The sequence below is a fragment of the Crocodylus porosus genome, unplaced genomic scaffold (assembly GCF_001723895.1).
Source record: "Crocodylus porosus isolate Cpor-Errol unplaced genomic scaffold, CroPor_comp1, whole genome shotgun sequence".
Taxonomy (NCBI): domain Eukaryota; kingdom Metazoa; phylum Chordata; order Crocodylia; family Crocodylidae; genus Crocodylus; species Crocodylus porosus.
In genome coordinates, this window is record NW_017728939.1 from 8,324,300 (window position 1) to 8,343,817 (window position 19,518).

General features: G+C 41.9%; 1 protein-coding gene across 1 annotated transcript in view; it reads right to left on the minus strand.

Annotated features, from left to right (window-relative positions):
* Positions 1-3,223: 3,223 nt before the first annotated feature.
* HDAC1 (histone deacetylase 1) overlaps positions 3,224-19,518 on the minus strand; it is a 16,646-nt gene continuing 351 nt past the window's right edge. The window contains exons 2-14 of the mRNA XM_019547804.1: positions 15,634-15,746; positions 15,066-15,183; positions 11,699-11,773; positions 10,286-10,424; positions 9,510-9,651; positions 8,429-8,521; positions 8,025-8,133; positions 7,729-7,869; positions 7,198-7,306; positions 6,963-7,093; positions 5,973-6,119; positions 4,452-4,500; positions 3,224-4,002 (exon numbers count right to left, since the gene is read on the minus strand). Coding sequence (XP_019403349.1) covers positions 3,975-4,002; positions 4,452-4,500; positions 5,973-6,119; positions 6,963-7,093; positions 7,198-7,306; positions 7,729-7,869; positions 8,025-8,133; positions 8,429-8,521; positions 9,510-9,651; positions 10,286-10,424; positions 11,699-11,773; positions 15,066-15,183; positions 15,634-15,746 — 1,394 coding nt within the window. The 3' untranslated portion in view covers positions 3,224-3,974. The remainder of the gene's footprint in view (positions 4,003-4,451; positions 4,501-5,972; positions 6,120-6,962; positions 7,094-7,197; positions 7,307-7,728; positions 7,870-8,024; positions 8,134-8,428; positions 8,522-9,509; positions 9,652-10,285; positions 10,425-11,698; positions 11,774-15,065; positions 15,184-15,633; positions 15,747-19,518) is intronic.

The window sequence follows — 19,518 nt, forward strand, 5'->3', positions numbered from 1 at the left end:
AAAAAAAAAAAAAAAAAAATTGTATGGGTTTTATTGTAACACTTGAAAGGAATAAATGGTGCCCCCTTTATGGGTGAGCTTGGTGAGTCATCTTTGTCCCAGCCACTGAAGGGTAGTAACTGCTTCTTTAACCCAATGGCTGTTGCAGGGTAGTAACTATTCTGAACTGCATGATTACTTAATGGATGTGGAACGGATCTAAATCTAGAGACTAGGACTTTTCAAATTCCCTATACCCCCCCCCCCCCCCCCCAAAATATCCTAAAGGTATTACATACTTTTGTAGGTGTCTGTCCAATACTTGAGTTCCTTTTGCATGGATCCTGAATAATCTTCTCCAAAAAAGAATGATAACCCTTCTCTGAACAAGACTGGTGTGGCTCTAAACAGATTGCAATGGACCTTTCAACTAATGGGTGGTAACTGAGGTCCTTGCCTCCTGTAGTATTCCTCTGCTGAGGTAGACTTATCTGGAGTATCAGAATGTTTTGTTTTTTAGCTCAGTTCAATCACTCACTAAAGCCTTTAGCATGGGTGAGTTGTGGCACTACTCAGGGCCTATCATCATAAGAGGTGAGGCTTTTCCCAGTGAAACTAATCCTTTAGTGCTGCTAGTTCCTCCCAGCTACCTCTACTCCAACTCTTGCTTCAAGTAGAAGACTGTTCTCCAGCAGCAAGCAAGCTATGAGAAAAGGAGGGCATGAGCAGTACATTGGGCAAGTTTACCTTTAAAAACTACAACCTCATTAAAAGCTGCCGTTGCTAGCAAATAAGTCTGGAACAAGAGCCCATAACCACTGTTGCTCTGTGGCCTGCTTTTGAAAGCGGTCATGGATTAAACTCTTACCTGTTTTGACTGACTAGGCCACCCTCTCACAGAGGAACTGCAGGGCGGGGTGGGGGGGGGAAATCTAGCTTTAATTATTTGACAAGGAACCACAAACTCCAGTTTTTCCATTAAGATGGACTGTTGTCTGCAAGCCAGTATTTACTCCTATATTTGGAACTACACAGCTTCAGTCTTTTCAGAGGTACTTTGTTTCCTAATTACCTACCCTCCACCTGCTATTAATATTGGCTATTAAAGCCATATGGTCTTCCAGCAGTAAACAGTGAATGAATAAATGTCATTCCTTGTACTTCAGAGCAGACAAAAGATGCCCTCACCCAATGCTTATCTACATTACATGTGATTCCATCACAAACACCTGTTTCTACAACACTAAATTTATAAAGACTTGTTAAGTGTCTGTGCAGTTGCCCTAATCCAGTTGGGAAGTAGGCTAGTACGTGCAACCACAAACTACTCCTATAGGGTTAACTAGATATTGCAATATAGGAGCCATTTTAAGTAAGACTGAACCTGAGGGAGGGAGAACGGTCTGGCAGGCTGATGAAAGTAAGCTTTATTCATACGCTCACATAAGCTACATTTTTTTTTGTCTTGAAAAGTATATGACCCTGACTGTAATCAAGCCACAGTCACAAAGGCAGAGCTAAAAGGTGTCTAAGAATTTGGTTCACATGCTGGCACAGAAGCCAACTCCAGTTAAACTTAAAAAAGGGTTTTCTAAGATGCTTGCATTCCTTAACTGTACTGTATGATCATCATTGACTTAAGCCAGGAAATCTTTCCATACCATTCATTCCCCTGCTTCAGACCATGCTAAGAGAAGCTGGAATTAAATGACACTCACTTAGCTTCAGTCTGCTTCCTGAAGTACTTAAAACAACTTTTTAAACAAGCTGGACTTCATCTACTTCCACTCCTGTAGAAGAAATCCAAAACAAGTTGCAAACTCCAGCAGTAATGAGGATACTGCTAGATAAAAGCACAGCTGTAATTTCCTGTTTAAAGGGATCAGAGAAGAAACACCTCTCATCTTTGACGTAGAATGCAAGGGGAAAAAAGCAAAAAAATCAATGGCATCCCAAACTAGCTTTTGTGCAGGAGTGAGAGGAAGAGAATTTTTAATTTAGAAGAAACAAGTAACTGGGTAAAGGCCACATACAAAAAAAGTGCCAGACCATCAGTGAAGGGGGAAAGGAGCAAAAAAAGTAGGGCTATGTTAAGTGCAGGTCACAGGAAGTTCAGCATGCTACAAGCTTTAGTGAACAAGCTGAAGCCAGAGCTTCCATTTGCCCTTAAAGATCAAGGTAGAGAATGTGCTAAAAGCATAAACAATCTTGTCAAAAGCCTCTAATTTCCATTTCTTAACAGTGATCTATTAAACTTGTCACTAATGATTTACTCCACTATTTTTCAAGAGTAAAGACAGAACAGATTCCCTCTTCTCATATTTCTCCTCGCCGCAAAAGGGTAAATTCACACCAATATAGAAATGTACCAGTTTTATTACAAAGATTTTCAAAATTCAAAATAAAAGCATCTTTAAAAAACCACAACATTTTTCTCCCAGACACACAGATACACTGATCTCTCTCACTTTGCATACAAACACTGAAGAGCAGGAGAAGCTGCACATCACTCCGATTCAAGAGACTAAAAACTCACGGTGGAAAGGGGGGAAAAAAAAAGTACTTAAAAAAATAAAACATTTAAAAAATAACCTGTGTTAAGTTAGCAGCATTATTAAGAGTTGAAACTATCAGCAGCGCTCTGTGGGAGGTACAGATCCTCTTGTGGACAGAAGTATCCCCCTGAGTAAGGAGAGCAGCGAGTCAAAACTGTCTGCAAAACTTCTGCACGGCTGGAGCTCAGTGAAGCATTTCACAGAAAGCTCATCCAATGATCAGTTGTAATTAGTGAGATATGAGGTAAAGACCAGTCCTGTGCTCAAGAAACCCTGGGGGGAGAGGGGGTAGAAAAAAAAGTGAAAAAAAAGATACAAAGCCCTATCTGCTGTTCTACTACAAAAACAGTAGCTCCAGACTGCAGATTCAAAGGGTTCTCCAAAATTATTGGCCAAGACAGCAAGAAGAAAGGTCCAATTTAAAAAATCATTTGTGCTTCACAGCAGGTGAGAAATTTCAGTGAGTGGCAACACTGAGGAGAGGCTTCAGGCAGGCTCTGTTCAAATTTGGTTTGGATGACATGGGAATTTCTGTAGTGGTTTCAGCCAACATTCACCACTCAGAATACATGCTATACATGCATGTGTAGCTGATTGGGAAAAGAGCAGGGAGACCTAAGCAGGACAGTAAGGGACAGTAACATTTCCTCCACATACAAGGATTTAGGTAAAAGAAATTAAAGTGTTCTTTAGAGCCCTCCTCTCATTTAAGATGCATAATGCTGCCACACTAATTTGACTTGGAAGTATCCACTTGGAAAAAAAATCTTAACAGACTTAAGGTGATTTTCGTTCTGGACTCTCCAGATCTGTACCAGTAAGGCTCTTGAGCTGATGCACCAGAGAGCTTTACAGATTTACTTTTCAGCTGCTTCAACTCCTTCAACAAAATTTGCTGCAGGTAGGTAGCCAACTCTTTTCAAGAACTGCACTATTTGACCCTGAGAAGTGGCACCAGCTTGCAGTTACTTGCCATGGCAAAAATCAGATGGGCTCTATGGAGCAGTCTCTCACAGGTGTAGTTTGGGAATTCAAAATCTCCCACAAAGTTTCATGGCCATATTTCCACCCAACCTGAAATTCAGATACTACTTCTACTTAAATTATTATTCTCCAGAAGACTGTTATCTTAAAAGAAACTGTAAGGGAAGGAAAGTGATTTTTCAAAAGACACACCAAGGAGGCAGTGGAAGGCAAGAGCAAAACTTCCCAGTTGCCAGTTCTGGGCAGTGCAGGTCTGTCTACTCCGCAGAATCCTCCCCATCTGCTCTCAGCGGAGTGCAGCGAGGAATAATTTACAGTTCTTAAGTCATTTATATATTTATATAGAAATATATACAGAAACATATATAAAATATAAATCCTATGGAATGGGAGGCAACCAGAAGAGCTAACCTATGATAACTATGTACTGACAGGTATTGTCCAGTTGCAGTCATCTTAGGCTGATTTAGTCTCTTCCTTTACCCTGTAGAACCAAGAATGGAGAGTGTAAGTTAAACAAGCAATTGAGACAAAAAACAAGCTATAGCAACGTACTAAAAGCTTTCACCCATAGGTCCTGTCCCAAGAAGCTTATCATGCTTTAATGCCCATCTCTATCTTACACATACATACCCTTGAGTTTTAAAACCATTGCCTAAAAAAATTATTTCATATTTATCTAACACGTCTCATCTAAGGATCTCAAAGTGCTAGTTCCAAAATGAATCTGGTACCGTCTTTAATGAACAGGTAAGATAGAAAAACTGAACTTCACAGGGAACTTTTGACAAAGTAATGGTATTGGTTCCATCCATCCCAGTTTCCATGACCCTTCTCTAACCATTAAGTCATGCTGCAACCCAAAGTGGGGAACAGAAATGCACAAGTACAAACAAGGCAGCTTCACTACTGTTCAGACAAATGGATCCTCACCCTTTAGGTTCCGCTTTCTCCTCTTTTGTTTTCTCCTCTTCTTTCTCATCTAGGAAAGAGAAATTCTACATAACAAAGTGGCAGGGAGACACCAACCAGGCATCAGCCCAGCAAGTCAAAATGGATACCAGTCAGAAGCTCTGACTGCAGGAAAACAAGATCACTGGTGAGGAAATCACTTTCAGAGTTACAGCAGAAAAGAGAATCCAAATAGCACCAGATAATCTGCTTGCGGTTGACAAAGTTTGGAAACAGCCAGGTCCAGTTTAAGAAAGGGGCCAAGCACATCACATGAAGTCATGGTATTGGCCATTAACCTGCTTTTAGCCACTTCTGTATCCTTGAAACCGTCTTCAACTGGCCTTCAATTAGTCACTAGGATTTGTTGTGAATATAGGAGTTGCCCCAGAAACAAAATAAATATAAAAAGACCAGTAAAGAAGCAGCCAGTAACGAAGGATACAGACTTTACCAGACTGGTAACTTATTTTATTATACCAGATCACAAGAAGCTCAAGATTGTAACTTTTGGCTAGCTGTTTTGAAGGCTGCAACAATTATGTCATTCATTTTTTGTGACTCAGGCTGCATTTACTGACACGTGGCCTGTTAAAAAGGTAGAGTTCAGAGAATCACCCCCATGATGTCAATGAAAAGCATTACCAGTGCCTTCTCAATGAAAGACATTCTAAGAAAATGTTATTGCAATGCACCACTGTAATGGGAACTGGGGCAGACACCTGAGAATAGGTGGTATTTTCAAGGAGTTTAGAGTCACAGAGCCTCTTACCTCAAGGAAACAGGAAAACCAGGATGTTCATATTCACACATGCATTTCCTCCCCCCCACCAAATCTTAAAAAAAATCTCATGTCAAAGCTTTAGCAAAGGTGATGATTATTTGTCACTAAAACTGCTGTACCAGAATAGTGACAAAAATGGCAAAGAAGTGTTTAAGGACATTGTCTCAAAACTTAAATAATGTTTTATTCTTGTAGTGATAAGCAAGACGCTGAGGCAAGGGTACGCTTTAAATTTGCTAGACCAGAGTTAACCTTTGTAAACTCAAATAAAGAGTCGTGTGTGTCCCCCCCAAAAAACAAACAAAACAAACAAAACAAACAAAACAAACAAAACAAACAAAACAAACAAAACAAACAAAACAAACTTCTCCAGCCTTGGAAAAACTGGGCACTCATGGACCACACCCCAGCCTATGCTGCAAGTTGCTGGAGTTTGTTGTGATGACCTTCTATTTGCTGTGAGTTTCCCCTGAAGCCAGGTCCATCTCTAGCAGCTATTAATATTCCCAGTGAAACCAATAAGGATGTCAGCACATATACCCCCACACCCTAAAACTTAACCCATCAAGAACTGGGGGAACCTATAAAAAGGCAAATCACAGAAACAGAACCCTGTGATGAAGAGTGAAATGTTGCTCCCCACATACATTCCTGTCACAGACAGCTGGCCTGGCAACCCCAAAGAGGCTCAATATACTGAGTTTCCATATTACGCCTACCTTTTTTCTCCTCCTCCTCTTTATCCTCTTCTGTTTTTGCACGCTTGGCTTTCTTATAGTTGGCAACATTTTTGCGACCACCTTCTCCTTCATCTTCAGAATCTGAGAATTCTTCATCACAGGCTATTCTCTTGTCAGAATTGCGGACTGAGAACAAAGAGGCAGAAGCTACATCAAACACGCCAGAGCTCAGGGACTGCAAAGCATTACACATTTATGGATACAGTCACATGTGGAATGCTCCGCCATGCCAAGAAACTTAACAATAACATGACTACCAGTGTCACACCTTATGCCAATCATTTCCATCTGCCAGCATCAGGATGCGATAACCAACCGACAGGCTTTGGATGAGGTTTACAGCAGGATGACTAGACCTGCCAAAAGGATCAGGTTAACTAAACTTTTACAATGAGAAAATAGGACTACCAGGTACAAAGGACATTAGATTGTCAGGATATACAAGATGGTGATTTCACTCTTAATTGGCAACTTCTTGAATCAGAATGTGACATTCCAACTGCTTCTCTTCCAGAGATCCAAGAAAGGGTACCATGATAGCTCAAAGCTTGTCTATCCCAGTCACGCAGCTGGTCCATTAAAAGATGTTATCCACCAAAATTCTAGACTCCAACTGCAGGCAGCTTGTCACAGCTGTTCACCATATGGAGGCACTGGCATTGTCTGAACTCCAATATTAAAATCAAGATGCATTCATTGTGAAAGTTATCTGGCAGCAGTACCTCTCCACCAATGCAGGGGATACCTCCTACCGCTGCATACTTGTTTGATGACAAATCAAACAAAAGGAGCACAATCAAATTACTCAAACAGAAGGATAAAGGTCAAGGTAAGTCATGCATTTCTTTTATAAATATTATGGTTCAACCCAAAGACTGTACTTGTTATGACCTCTCTAATCCCGTTCAGCTTACAGCAGCCTGATTTACAATCAGACAAGCCAACTCATACCTACAGGCAGACACCTACTTGAAATGCGTTTGTCAGGATCTTCTTCATCTTCATCTCCACTATCTTCCTGAACAGCATCCTCAGGAATTGGCTGCATCTGGACACCAGGGGCATGAGGAAGCATCCGTAAGTTCTCAAAGAGACGCTGCCTACAACCAGAGCAGACAAGAACAGCCTATGTAAGAACAGTCACTCACAGAAACAAGCCCCAAGTGTAATGGAATTGATGTAGCTCGCAGATACAAGCACTTACTTAATCTTCTCAAGATACTCATTGGTGTTCTGATTGGTCATATTTGAAGGACTGATGTGAAGTTTAAAGTCTGGTCCAAAGTATTCAAAATAGTCATTATACGGAAGCTCTGTATGGGGATTAAAACCAGGAGATACACTGATTTTCAATACAGGTCCAGCAACTATTCAAACCCCACTTGCACTTGTAGGCAATAGAAAAAAAACAACAACCCCCCCCAAAAAAACCAAACAAACAAAAAAAAAACACTTGCTTTGGGAGGAACAGTGGGACCAAACTCTGTGAAGTGCTCACAATAGATTTCAGTGGAAGACCCACTCATTTCAGTGACATAGCACTGGGTATTTTGTTCTGTGGGGGAGAACTAGAATAGGACACGTAAACAAGCAACAGCAGTTCAGAGTCAGAAAAGACTTCCACAGCAGAATTTTGCAGCTAGTGAAATGTCTTGGGCTGTTTTACAGATCTCCCACACCTGCTCATAGCAATTGAGCTTCCCTGATCTCTGCTACAAGACATCACCAGCCTTACCATTTGGAATTTCAGTGTCCAAAGCTACGGCGGTCTCATAGGTCCAGCATCTAGCCACATTGCGGATTGTGTAGCCACCTCCTCCTAACATCAGCATGGGCAAATTAAAACTCTTTACGAACTCCACACACTTGGCATGACCTGCAGCATATGGAACAGGAAATAGCTTCATGAGGTGAGGGACAGCAAGCTTTCCAATGTAGTCTGATTATATCAGTCGTGCAAGTGCCAGCAGATACTGTACTTTACATGTCTGACCTTTCCTTAAGATCAGTTTTAGAAACAGAGTATCTTACCTTTGATGGTCAGATTAAAACAGCCCAACCTGTCCCCTGACAGAGAATCTGATCCACACTGCAGGGCAACTGCACTGGGCTGGAACGTCTCCATCACTTTAGATATCACCTGGACAAGAAATCCATTGTTACACCCTCCCACGAGACCATGTCACAGCAACACAAAAACCACGTCAGCTGCTGATATGGAGATATCTCCAGCATTTTAGAAGCTGTCGGTCTCCACCCCATGCAGGCAACATCAGGGATCTTTCAGACAAAACTCTGCTCACGAATGACCACAACCACTCGGCAAAAATAGAACTCTAGAAACTCTTACAGTACGGAACGGTCTCCCCTCATCATCAATATGTGACATTACAAAGCATCATCCCACAGAGACTTTACTCAGGAAAGAGGCTTACCGGCTTGAATATTGCCTCATAGGACTCATCGTCAATCCCGTCCCGGAGGGGATAGTTGACAGCATAATATTTGCCTTTGCCTGCACCAATATCCTAACAGAATGAACAATAGGAAAGAGCAAAGTGTCACCAGAGACCAAACCCCAATACACACACCATATGCCAACTTGAAAAAGGGAAGTTGGAGAGTCCACCAGGGTTTTCAGAATCCAAGCCGAGACACTTGGTGACAAATTCTGTCTTGGCGTAAGAGGATGGGGTCTGCTGATTGCAACAAAGATGCAGTCCTGGCTTAAATGGATGCATTTGGCCCACAACACTCAGTTCATTAATCTTACCATGGAAAGCAACATGAGACTACAATCAGGAAACGGAGTAACACAGCATCTTGGTATTCTATTATACAGCTGATGCCCAATGCCTTAGCATTAAGTCAAATATTCAACTAGGAGTCAATGAGTTTGATGTGCAAGTCATATAGACCTTGGGTTTTATTGAAGGGTTCATTTAAAAAAAAGGAGTCCAAGCAGATAAGCCTTACACTGGGACCCAATTACTAGATTATGGCAAATTCTTCGAGGGTCCACAAGCAAAGACCCTCTATTCAATGCACTTTGATGTCATGAGAAGTTCAATTTCAGGAAGCCACAGCAAAGGCATCCTGCTGTGACAGGAGATGCACACAAGATGCTAGATGCCCTGCATATCACTCTGGGTCTATAGGAAAAGAAAAGAAAAAAAGTAGGGACACCAAGATACCATGCTCAGAGTCTCTTTTCTGAGCATAATCAAACTACAAAGCTGTAGCATAACTACTGCCTGAGCACCATTACTGCATAATCAGTCACAAAGACAATGTGATACACAGCTAACTAGGCAACAGAAATGATCATAGGGACAAAGCATCCCTTCCAAGAACAAAGCCAGTTGTCTCACATACATATTTCCAGTTAACATAAGCTGCCATCTGGGGACAACATATTTAAAAAGCAAACAAGGAAAATAGTGTTTTTAGTGAAATTAGTGAATAGATAAAACAGCTCAAATTCCAGGAAAGCTTCTGCAAAGCATTAATTCTCACCCGTAGGTCCCCTGTTCCTGGGAAGTATTCTCCATATTTATGGAAGGACACGGTCATGACACGATCTGTGGTATAAAAGGCCTCCTCCACACCATCTCCATGGTGAATATCAATGTCTATATACAGCACTCTCTGGTGGTACCTAGGATCAGAAGGGAATCAAAAAGCTGTATTTCTTCCAAATAGAAACAGCCTTCACCAACAGAGCAAAATCAGAGGACAGCAAACAAACTTGGTGCTAATCCCCAGGCTGTACCAATGCCAGCTTGCTGTCTCTCTGGAGTCTCAAAGCAAGAGATCTGGAGCTTGAAGTAGCACCTTGAACCAGATGACAGCAGAACAGAACCAAAAAAACCCCAGAAAGTGGCTTTTGCTGCTGCAACTGATGTTTGACGTCAACTCCATTTACTCAGACTCAACCAATGGACTGTGTGTTTCACTTCCAAGCCTCTTTTTTAGAGCTGTTTGGAGCCAGAAGGTGTCAGTTGTAACAAAGAGGACACAAATTACAGGAGTGCCACTTTTGTGGAAAAGCAGCACCCAATAGCAATATCAGAGTGGCCCAGGACTCTTTCCTACTGCATAATACCATAATTATGACAACTCTGGCTGAAAAGAAGGCATCACGTCTCTGAAGATACCTGAATAAGCCCTTCCCAGAACATACACAGCTAACAAAGCAATAGATATGAGCTAAGTGAGAAAGAAAAAAACGCTAAAGCCCAAAGAAACCACAGCAGAACAGACACAAAAAGGGTAAGAAGTATCACACATACTTTAGCAGTTCCAAGATGGCTAAGACGATATCGTTGACATAACAGAAACCAGAAGCCTCTGATTTCTTAGCATGGTGAAGGCCTCCTGCCCAATTCACAGCAATATCTGTTTGTTGTTTGTTCAGCTTCACAGCACTGGCTGTAGGAAAAAGTGCAAAACATTAGCATGAAGGACAACAAAGACCGTTGAGAACAGAGGCAACAGGCCCTTCTTGATCGTGGGTCTGTATGCCTATGTTATTGTAACATCCAGTTGAAACACTTAGGAGGTTTAAACACCATGTTTTTCCTACAGATCAATGGGAAACAGGAAAACCAAAGCTGAAGGCTTATTATTTTCTCTGCAGAAGAGAGATTACAATGTGCTGTAGAGGCACTGGGAAGGGTCCAGATTTTCAGACCATGCTTTCATTTATGAAGCATAAGATCTGCACCTCTCTCACTCATAATTCCTAGTATAAACAGGGCTTGGTTTGAAAGCAGACCCAAAGTTCTCTAGACCTTGTTAACCTGGTTCATAGTTCAAGCACAGTCTGGATTTACTGGTTTCTAAAAAGAACCAGTAATCAAAGGTTCTCTCTAACACATCTCGATTTCTGATCTTTTGAATACAAGCAAAGAGATTTCTGCCTCCCACACTTCCCCTGACTCCAAGGAACTTTTCATGGCTCTAAGGATCTGCAGAAATTAATCTTTTTGCAGGACTGGGATAGGCACTTCAGAAGTGTCATATACAGAAGCAGATACAAAAATATATTTTTTTTTTAACACAGGAAATAAGAATTCCTAGAAGTCTACGGTGTGAAGATACAGGCAGGCAAGGTTCTCTGAGTAGATGTGATATCTTTTATTGGATCAACTGAGTAGTTGGAAAAAAGTTCATAGCAAGCTTTCAGGCGCAGTCACCCTTCTTCAGGCATAGGGAGTCTCTGTTGTTCTGAGACTCTAAGGGATGAGAGACGGTGTGAGGATGGCATCCAGAAAGTTTAGGAAACTGTATAGTAAAACAGTTTCTCAGTAATACAGTAAGGAAAATGCTTTTTTCAACTCAAACTAAAACAAGGTATCTTTATAAAAAGTCCCAGCTTTATGGAAAGGATGTCACTCTCAGCGCTGTGATTCTATGCACAGAGATTCTCCAGCATTTCCACTGAAGTGACCCTTGGATTATGGATCATATACTTAATCATGTGTGTTGGGCCTTATCCATGGACATGAAAGTATTCTCAATCACTAACAAATCACTAACCCAATTCAAATGCCTCAAGGCTGGGCAATGATTGTAAACTATCAGCCTAATTATTCTAAGGAATCTGAAAGGTTGGTTTTTAGTTGCATATTATATATGCATTTCCCTAAGTTACAAATTATATACATCCTCCTAAAACAAAAACAGATGATTCTTGAGCTTACCAACAGATCCTCCTGCAGACAGCTGACAAAACTCAAACAATCCATCAAACACGGGGCAATCTTCCCCAACGTTGACTTGAAAAAATAGAAACAGAGGTAGTGTTAATAGGATAAGTCTACACAAAAGATGCAAAGATTATGCTGCAAGTCTAATTTAAGGACTTGAGTGCACTTAGAATCAAATACCTTAGAAACAAATAAATCTAACAGATGTAATTAAATATTCAAGCAATCCATCCTTCACTGAAGACGTTATTGTCTTTGTTGTCAGTTGATGCAAGCCTCACTCAGCTCACTACCCTTAGAGCAACAGCCTATTCAGTTTGGAAAGAGGACTGAGGGGATATGTAATAGAAATCCATCAAATCATGCAGGATGTGGACAAAGTGAACAGGGAACTGATGTTCACAAAGTCCCAGAATACAAGAACTAAGGGACACCTGCTGAAATTAACAGGAGACAAGTTTAACACAAACAGGAGGAAGTTTTTCTATTTATCAGCTTCTAACTAAACCTGTGAAACTTGCTGCCACCGGACATTGTAGAGACAGATAAGAAAGCCAAGGTCAAAAGGGGATTAGACAAATTTATGGAAGACAGGTCTATTAATAGTTATTAAACAAAAGTCAGAGATGTACCCTCCGACATCCTTGAACCAGACGGTGGAGGTCAAACAGGGTGCGACAAGGGATGGATCACTCTAGACATGCCCTGTTCATATACTCTCCCTTCAGAGCATCTACTACAGCTACTGTCAGAGACAGATCTGTTGGTTGTATGTTGGCAGTGGACCCAAGCCAACCAGAGGCTACACTACTCCTTCCATGGGTGGGGGGAGGCCACTATATGTATAAACAAATTAATTTTTGAGACAAAGGACAATAAAACAGAAACAGAAGTGCAGATCAACAGTTAATAACTAGGGTGTCAAGGAAGGAGCCTGAACTAGATGGACCACTGGCCTAACTCAGTACAGCACTCCTTATGTTCTTATGTTTCCGAATGCTCCAGCTTTGCCAACTATTTCAGTAGGGAATGGCAAGTAGCAGAGCTCAAAAAATCCACTCCAAGAGGTGGTTGTAAGCTTTTCCCTGCTGATGGAGAAGACTTAAGTCATAGTTTTCTACAGACTATAGGCTTTCAAATTACAACACATTAAATCTTTTGTCCTTATGGTTACAGAATAAACTTCCTGAGTCTTCAGACAGACGGTGCCAGGGCACAGAGTGAGTGTAAAAATAATGCACATAGTCACTACTGCCATTTAGAATCCCACAGACAGCAGCAAAAAAACTGACCATTTTTGAGAGTCTCACTCAGCTGCTGCTTGGCAAAAACGTCTGCATCTACATATGCAGTCGCCCATAACACAACCATTAATTTACATGGATCTCTCATCCCACCACAGCCTTCAAAGAATCCAGGAGGTTTAGGTAGGGAATTTAGCAGAGTATACCAATCCCCTTAGAGTGGGCATGAGACTCTGAAGTGGGAAAGAGACAGAAAGAAAGAAAGGAATGGGAGAAAACAGCTAGAGGGACACGGAGCTTCATATTTCAGTTACCCTGTAGTCAAGAGTCCAATATGAAAGATGGAATCATCTTTCTAAAAAACCCAGAATCCTCCTTCCCAACAGCGAAGAACAGCAAAGTGGCTAGACTCTTCACTGGGGACCACCCCTGAACATGGAGGGTACAGTCCCACCACCTTCTGCTTTCATCCCAACTTTAGGCTTACTGGATTAATTCTGTGGTTAGACAGCAGCTAATATTTGACAACCACTTTTAAGGTGAGGGAGGGAGGGGAGCCATTAGGATTAACTATGAATCGCTTTACTTTTCTCTCACACCCACAACTATTTAAAAATATTTGTTGTAGTTCCTTTAAAGTGAAACCCTTTTGTGGAAATACAGTACTGAAAATGCTGAGTTTACCAAAGGGAGACTAGCCTGGGTAGTGATGAACCATTCCAGTCTCAGGGTAAACAGTTTGGTTGGTGTAAGCAGGCACTTCAGTATAACAAGGCATATTACTTACTCTAAGAAATCCTTCTGTACTTGTGGCACACATTACGCATTCCTTTAGTTGTTAAACTTTGTTGCCAGAGCCCTGTATGCATTTCACTCGCGGTACTACTGGAAGTGCATATAAGCCTCTCTAGACTATAATCTTTTGACACTCTGGAAGAGTTATCACATGCACTTCATACAAAACAAAACCTATGAAACAATGTTACAGGTTTTGAGAAATAATGTGCAGGATGGCAACACCATCCAACTATCCTCCTGGCATTTTTATTTGTTAAGACTAGCCAGAAGTTATATAGCTCATTCCATGTTAATCTGTGAATAATGTTAGCACAGAACTGCAGTCTGAAAAAATAAGTTTTTATAACTACAGGCCACCAAAAGATTCTTCCAGACACAAAACAATACATTCTCCGATTGATAGATTTCAGAGGCTTAAAGGGACCATCACCTCTGACCTACAGAACATGGAAGCTACAGTCCAACAAACCAACTCAAACCATCACCATCCAGTACTTTCACATCCACGTCCAGTACTTCTGCCTGGTCCTGGCCATCTCCCCACCACAGAACCAGCACTAGATTCAAACAGACTTCAGCACACCACATGCTTGCAGGATCTGGATCTGAATTAGAATGGTCAAACTGCAAAGTCCTGAATTTAAGGAGTAAGGTTTATAAAGGCTTTTTATGCTGACTTATAAAACGTTCTGCACTTTTGTGCAGGAAAAGATATAAATGCCATGGATCTCTATTCCTTACTGCAAGGAAGTTACCTACAAGATGTTCCCTGCTGCAATAGGATTTAGCGATTCAGCAATCTTGAAATGCCAGTAATATTATGCAGACCCACAGATTTCACCACAAACTTCAGCAGGTAAACAGTGACTCTTCAGCACTTACCATCTAGCTTTGTGTCATGCTGTAGACAATCAAAATTCCCAAGTTTGAAAAACTACCTTTTTTCCTCTTACACCTCCCTGTTAAAGTTGGTTGCTTATGCAAAATCCTGGTAGCATATCAGTGGAGAAATCAGGACATTTTTAAAGGCAGAAAATAATTTGAAAGAGCTTTTACAAGAAACAAGATCAGAAAAATCAGGGACTAACCACACTGGGAGGACTTCGTATTAGAAGTTTTAGCAGTTAATCTAGTGACAAACTCATTTAAAAAAAAAAAAAAAAAAAAAAAAGAATGATTTGTCAAGTGAACTTAAAGCAGGAGAAAAAAAAAGTTTCATAGGATTCTTGCTATAACCTCCAGTTCAGTTACGAGTCCCTAGCATCCCAGAGATTGCTCTTCTTATTAGAAGAAACTGCAGTATCACATGCATAGCTTACATCTTTGCATCTGCTTGCTGTACTCAGACATATTATCTGGGCGGATAGATCTCAGAAATTTAATGTAGTCATCACTATGGTACTTGGTCATTTCTTCTGCATTCGCTTTGTGGGGACGCTGTAACAGACAAGACAGCAACATTTATTTGTAATTCAGTCTTTCTTCCTTTCCCATTCCCACAACCAATCCTAAATTTAAAGCTCAAGATTACCTCAACCAGGACCCAAACCAGCAAAGGAACCCAAAGGAAATATAATCCTATTTCCCAAGGGTAATTAAGAGGCACTAAGAAGGACTGAAATTTATCACATGCATGGAGAGAAGAATATCCCAAACAAACTACAGAAGCTGTAAGTGAAAATGCCCATCTCTGAATGGTCTTCACACTGCACTCAGTCCTCACCATTTTCTTTCTTTAACTGTGTTCTTCTCTCCAAGAAGCGTGTAAGAGTCTGCACAGAAACCCTTTACTTCTGCATTAAAAGTGACAGCTTGGCAGACTAAGTAAACCTCCCATCAGCCTCACATGCATTGTTTTTCTCATTTAGTGGCCAGACGTATACTTACATAGATCTCCATTTTTCTGTAAAGGCCATAGTTCAGCAGGAGGTTATGGGTCATTCGGATCCTGTGGGGCTTCATTGGATGGCCCTGGCCATAATAGTAGTTTCCAACATCCCCTGGAAACAAGAAGTATTTGGTTACAGTAGAAAGAAAGTCCTTCAGGCAGTATCACTGCAGAGAAAAAAGTGACAGAAACTACCTGCTGTTTAGTTGCAGCTGACCTATATTTCCTGTCATTTTCTAGTTCCACAATTTGACTGTCTGTAAGGGCTCCCCTCCCTATCTCATGCACATACATCCTTCTCTAGATTCACAGCAACTTTGGTTATCACAGTCAGGTTAACTGAGGCCTTGGACAATCTAAGAATTACACTGGTAATAAAGAACACGACCCTCCAGCAGATCACAGATGTTTGATTAACTGAACATGTATCTTGCAAGGAAAGATCCCGTCACATTATGTGCAGTATGCCCCTGAATGATATCCTTCTCAAAATTACAAAACTTCTAGAATCATTTCCAGAAGGTGAGCATCAATTTTAACTATCCCACATAGGAAGAGGATCCCATTTTCACTGGGAAACTTTACCATCTATTTTTCTGAGCAGGACTAGCAGCTCAGCACTCTGAACTTCTAATTTCAGCTAAGACAATGACTCACTCAGCATATCACAAAGCCTTTTTGTACCAAGTTTCCTAATCTATAAAATGGTATGGTATAAAATGATATTTCCCTAATTCACTGTTAGGAAATACCTAATGGAAAATCAGATATTCATCATTACCCTGGTGAACAATAAGAGAGGGCAATAAGATACTTAGTCTGCTATGCACTCTGAAGATGAAAGAACTCCTAATTTCTATCGTCTCAATTATTTTTGTCCTTTATTATTGCTTGAAATGCACAAAGGCCCATCAGCATCACATCCCTTATTGGGCTGATGCACCTAATGCCATTTGTGTAGGTGATTTACGTGTGTATGTATATATGCACACCACTAACAAAGTTCAACTAGTTTCACAACTCAAAACCATGGTAGAAGCAATCTAGCCTGCGATGACTCAGTTGGGAGTATCTAATATTTCATCACATATCCCAGCATTCAGGAGGAACTTCTCTGCTGGCTGTCAGGGCAGTAGAATGAAGCTTTTCCTGTGCTGGGATTTAACTCCACTTTCGGCCATCAGTGTACTTGAACCAATACAAGTCTCTGGATAGACAGAGAATGACACAATCTCCACTGGAGATTAACATTATTTGGAGTGAAACTGCAGTTTTCCTCACTTAAAACAGAATCTTGTATGGAGGCAACAGCACCCATGTTGAAAGTAGGGTTAATTTTAAATATAAAAAAGGCTTAAAGGTAACCAGAGAAAAAGCTAAAGAGTCTCCCTAGGGAATATCTGTGAAGCCCCTATCTAACTACTAAATGAACAGCAGCCCAAGAGAAAACAGCCACTTGTTACAGTTATGCCCTGGGCTCTCAATTAAATACAGAAGACTGATTGTAAATGCTTTGAATTGAGGATGATATCTTGAGGTTTTTACTCTGCTAAACAAAATTAAGTTACCAGATTTCCCTTTTACAGCAGTGGATATCTCTGCCATCTCAAGGATTTGTTTAAAGAGGAACCAAATATGGAAAAGTCTAGGGTGTGAATTTAAAGCACAGTAGCTATTCCTCACTATCAGCCTTAAATAAGAGGCCTAGTTTAGATTACAAAGTTTTGCAAGCAAAAATTTAAGCACTTTCACACCAAGTCTCCCTTGTGATGCCACAACTCTCCCTTTTGCTTGCATTTACTCCACCTCTGCCAAGGAATGAGACTTCTGCTTCCACCTGGCAGCAAGCTGAAGGCCTATGTAGATAACCCAGCACCTCCTGCCAGCTGCATCCTTTTTGCCTTGCCAGGGTGTGCTTACATTCTGGTGGCAGGGCTGCGGAGTGGAGCTGTGAAAAGCCACAGAAGCACATCTGTGTGCACAGGCTTTCATGGTTGCCACTGCCATCTGCTGCCAGAACATGAGGCAGCCTAGCTGGGCAAGGCCAGAGCATGCACACAGTAAGTACAAAAAAGGCTACTACAATTTAAAATCACCCCTAGATTATTCCACACTAGCTCCCCTGTGTGGAAGAGCCCTAAAATAAGATGGACTTGAAGAATGTTCGATTGCATGTTAACTGACAATAAAAAAAGGAATGTTTTTACCACAAGGTAACTACTGATAGTTAATTATCCCACTGTAAAACCAGAGTAAAAGTTTTATCAGGAGGTAAACTAGCAACATCAAATAGAGTTGTCACTTAGCTATCTTGTGTGCAAACAACCAGCACGCATTAGCTATCTTGCTGGGGAGGGGAGAGAAACCCACGTACAGGAGAAGGGCCTCCTCGTTCCTCACTTAATAATCACAAAGAAGCTCATGCATTGATGACCAATTACGTTTCTAAACACAAAAGGATCTCCAGACATAAACAGTTTTCATGCAACATCCGAGTTACTTAAGTAGGTGTAGTGTTTCCTCAAGTGCAAGGAACATAAACCAGTATTTCGAGGGACCCTGAAGTTTTCATCCAAGTTTCAGCAGTGGCAGCTCACCAATACTCTGGTTTAGTATCAAACGTGCACAGAAAGTGGAAAGTAGAATGATGGGGTGAGGAAATCAGAATCACATCACTGCAAATGACCTATGGTCCATGCACAGCACCAAGATGGGCATGGGGAGAACCCTGGGCAGAACACCCCTCAAGTCAAAACTATTTGTTATATATTGATGGTGGGCCTAAGCCCACCAGAAACTAACGAGCCCCCTTCAATGACTAGAGTAAGGCCAATGGGACAAAAACCATGAGACAACGGCAACAGGGGTGCAGGGTATAGGTTAATAACTAGGGTGCCGAGGGACGTCAGGCAATGGGATACTGTGCAAAAGTCAAAGGCATGGATCTGAGGACAACATCAGGAGTTAGTACTGGAAGTTACTATACCAAAGCCATGAAAATTCCCCGACAGATACTGAATAAATTAATTTAGACAACCAAGTCTGGATGATCGTTGAAAACATCCTCTTGCCCCAAAGCAAACCAAACAAGAACAGCTATTTTTAGCCAGTTTCAACTACTAAAAACATTATAATCTATACGAGGACTACGTGATCCATTTTGTGCAGATCGAAGCACCTCTCCCAAAACACCTCCCCCTGCTGGCAGAAAACACGGTGACCCGCGCGGTAGTGAACGTGCAGAGCAGAGTGACTGCAATTCCTCCCTTTGCAACCGCAGCGGGAAAGAGTGAACTGCCTTGGTCAGCCCATTACCTGGGCAAGGGCCACGGGATGAACAGCGCAGCATAAAGCCTGGATCCCTGCACACACTCACTAAATCTACAGTCCCACCAAGTTATGCCAGGCCTTAAATCATAAGCCGTGTCACAGCAACTCCCCAGTGTGGAGGGAAAGGCTGTCTCGATACATCCTCACAGACCCAGGAGTTGTGAAGAGCTTCACTTCCTCTTCCTGCTGCACCTTCCTCAGCGACCCACAGGCCTCTATAGAGGGGCTGCTCCTTCGGACCCCCCTCAGGGCTCCCTTTTCTCAGCCAGCTGCTCCCAGACAGCTCCTCAGTACAGCCCCCCCCCACAAACCAGGCACCCGCTGGGGCCCTCCTCAGTGCCCCTGCCCCCGTTATCAGGTGCCCCCGGTGGCCTCCTCAATGCCAGTCGCCTGCAGCCAGACACCCCTTAGGATCTTCCTCAGTGTCCCCCCTTAGCCAGGCACCCTGCAGGGCACCGCTCAGTGTCATCCCCCCCTCAGCCAGGTGTCACCAGAGCCCTCCTCAATGCCTCCCCCCCGGCAGGCGCCACCTAGGGGCCCCCTCAGCGCCCCTC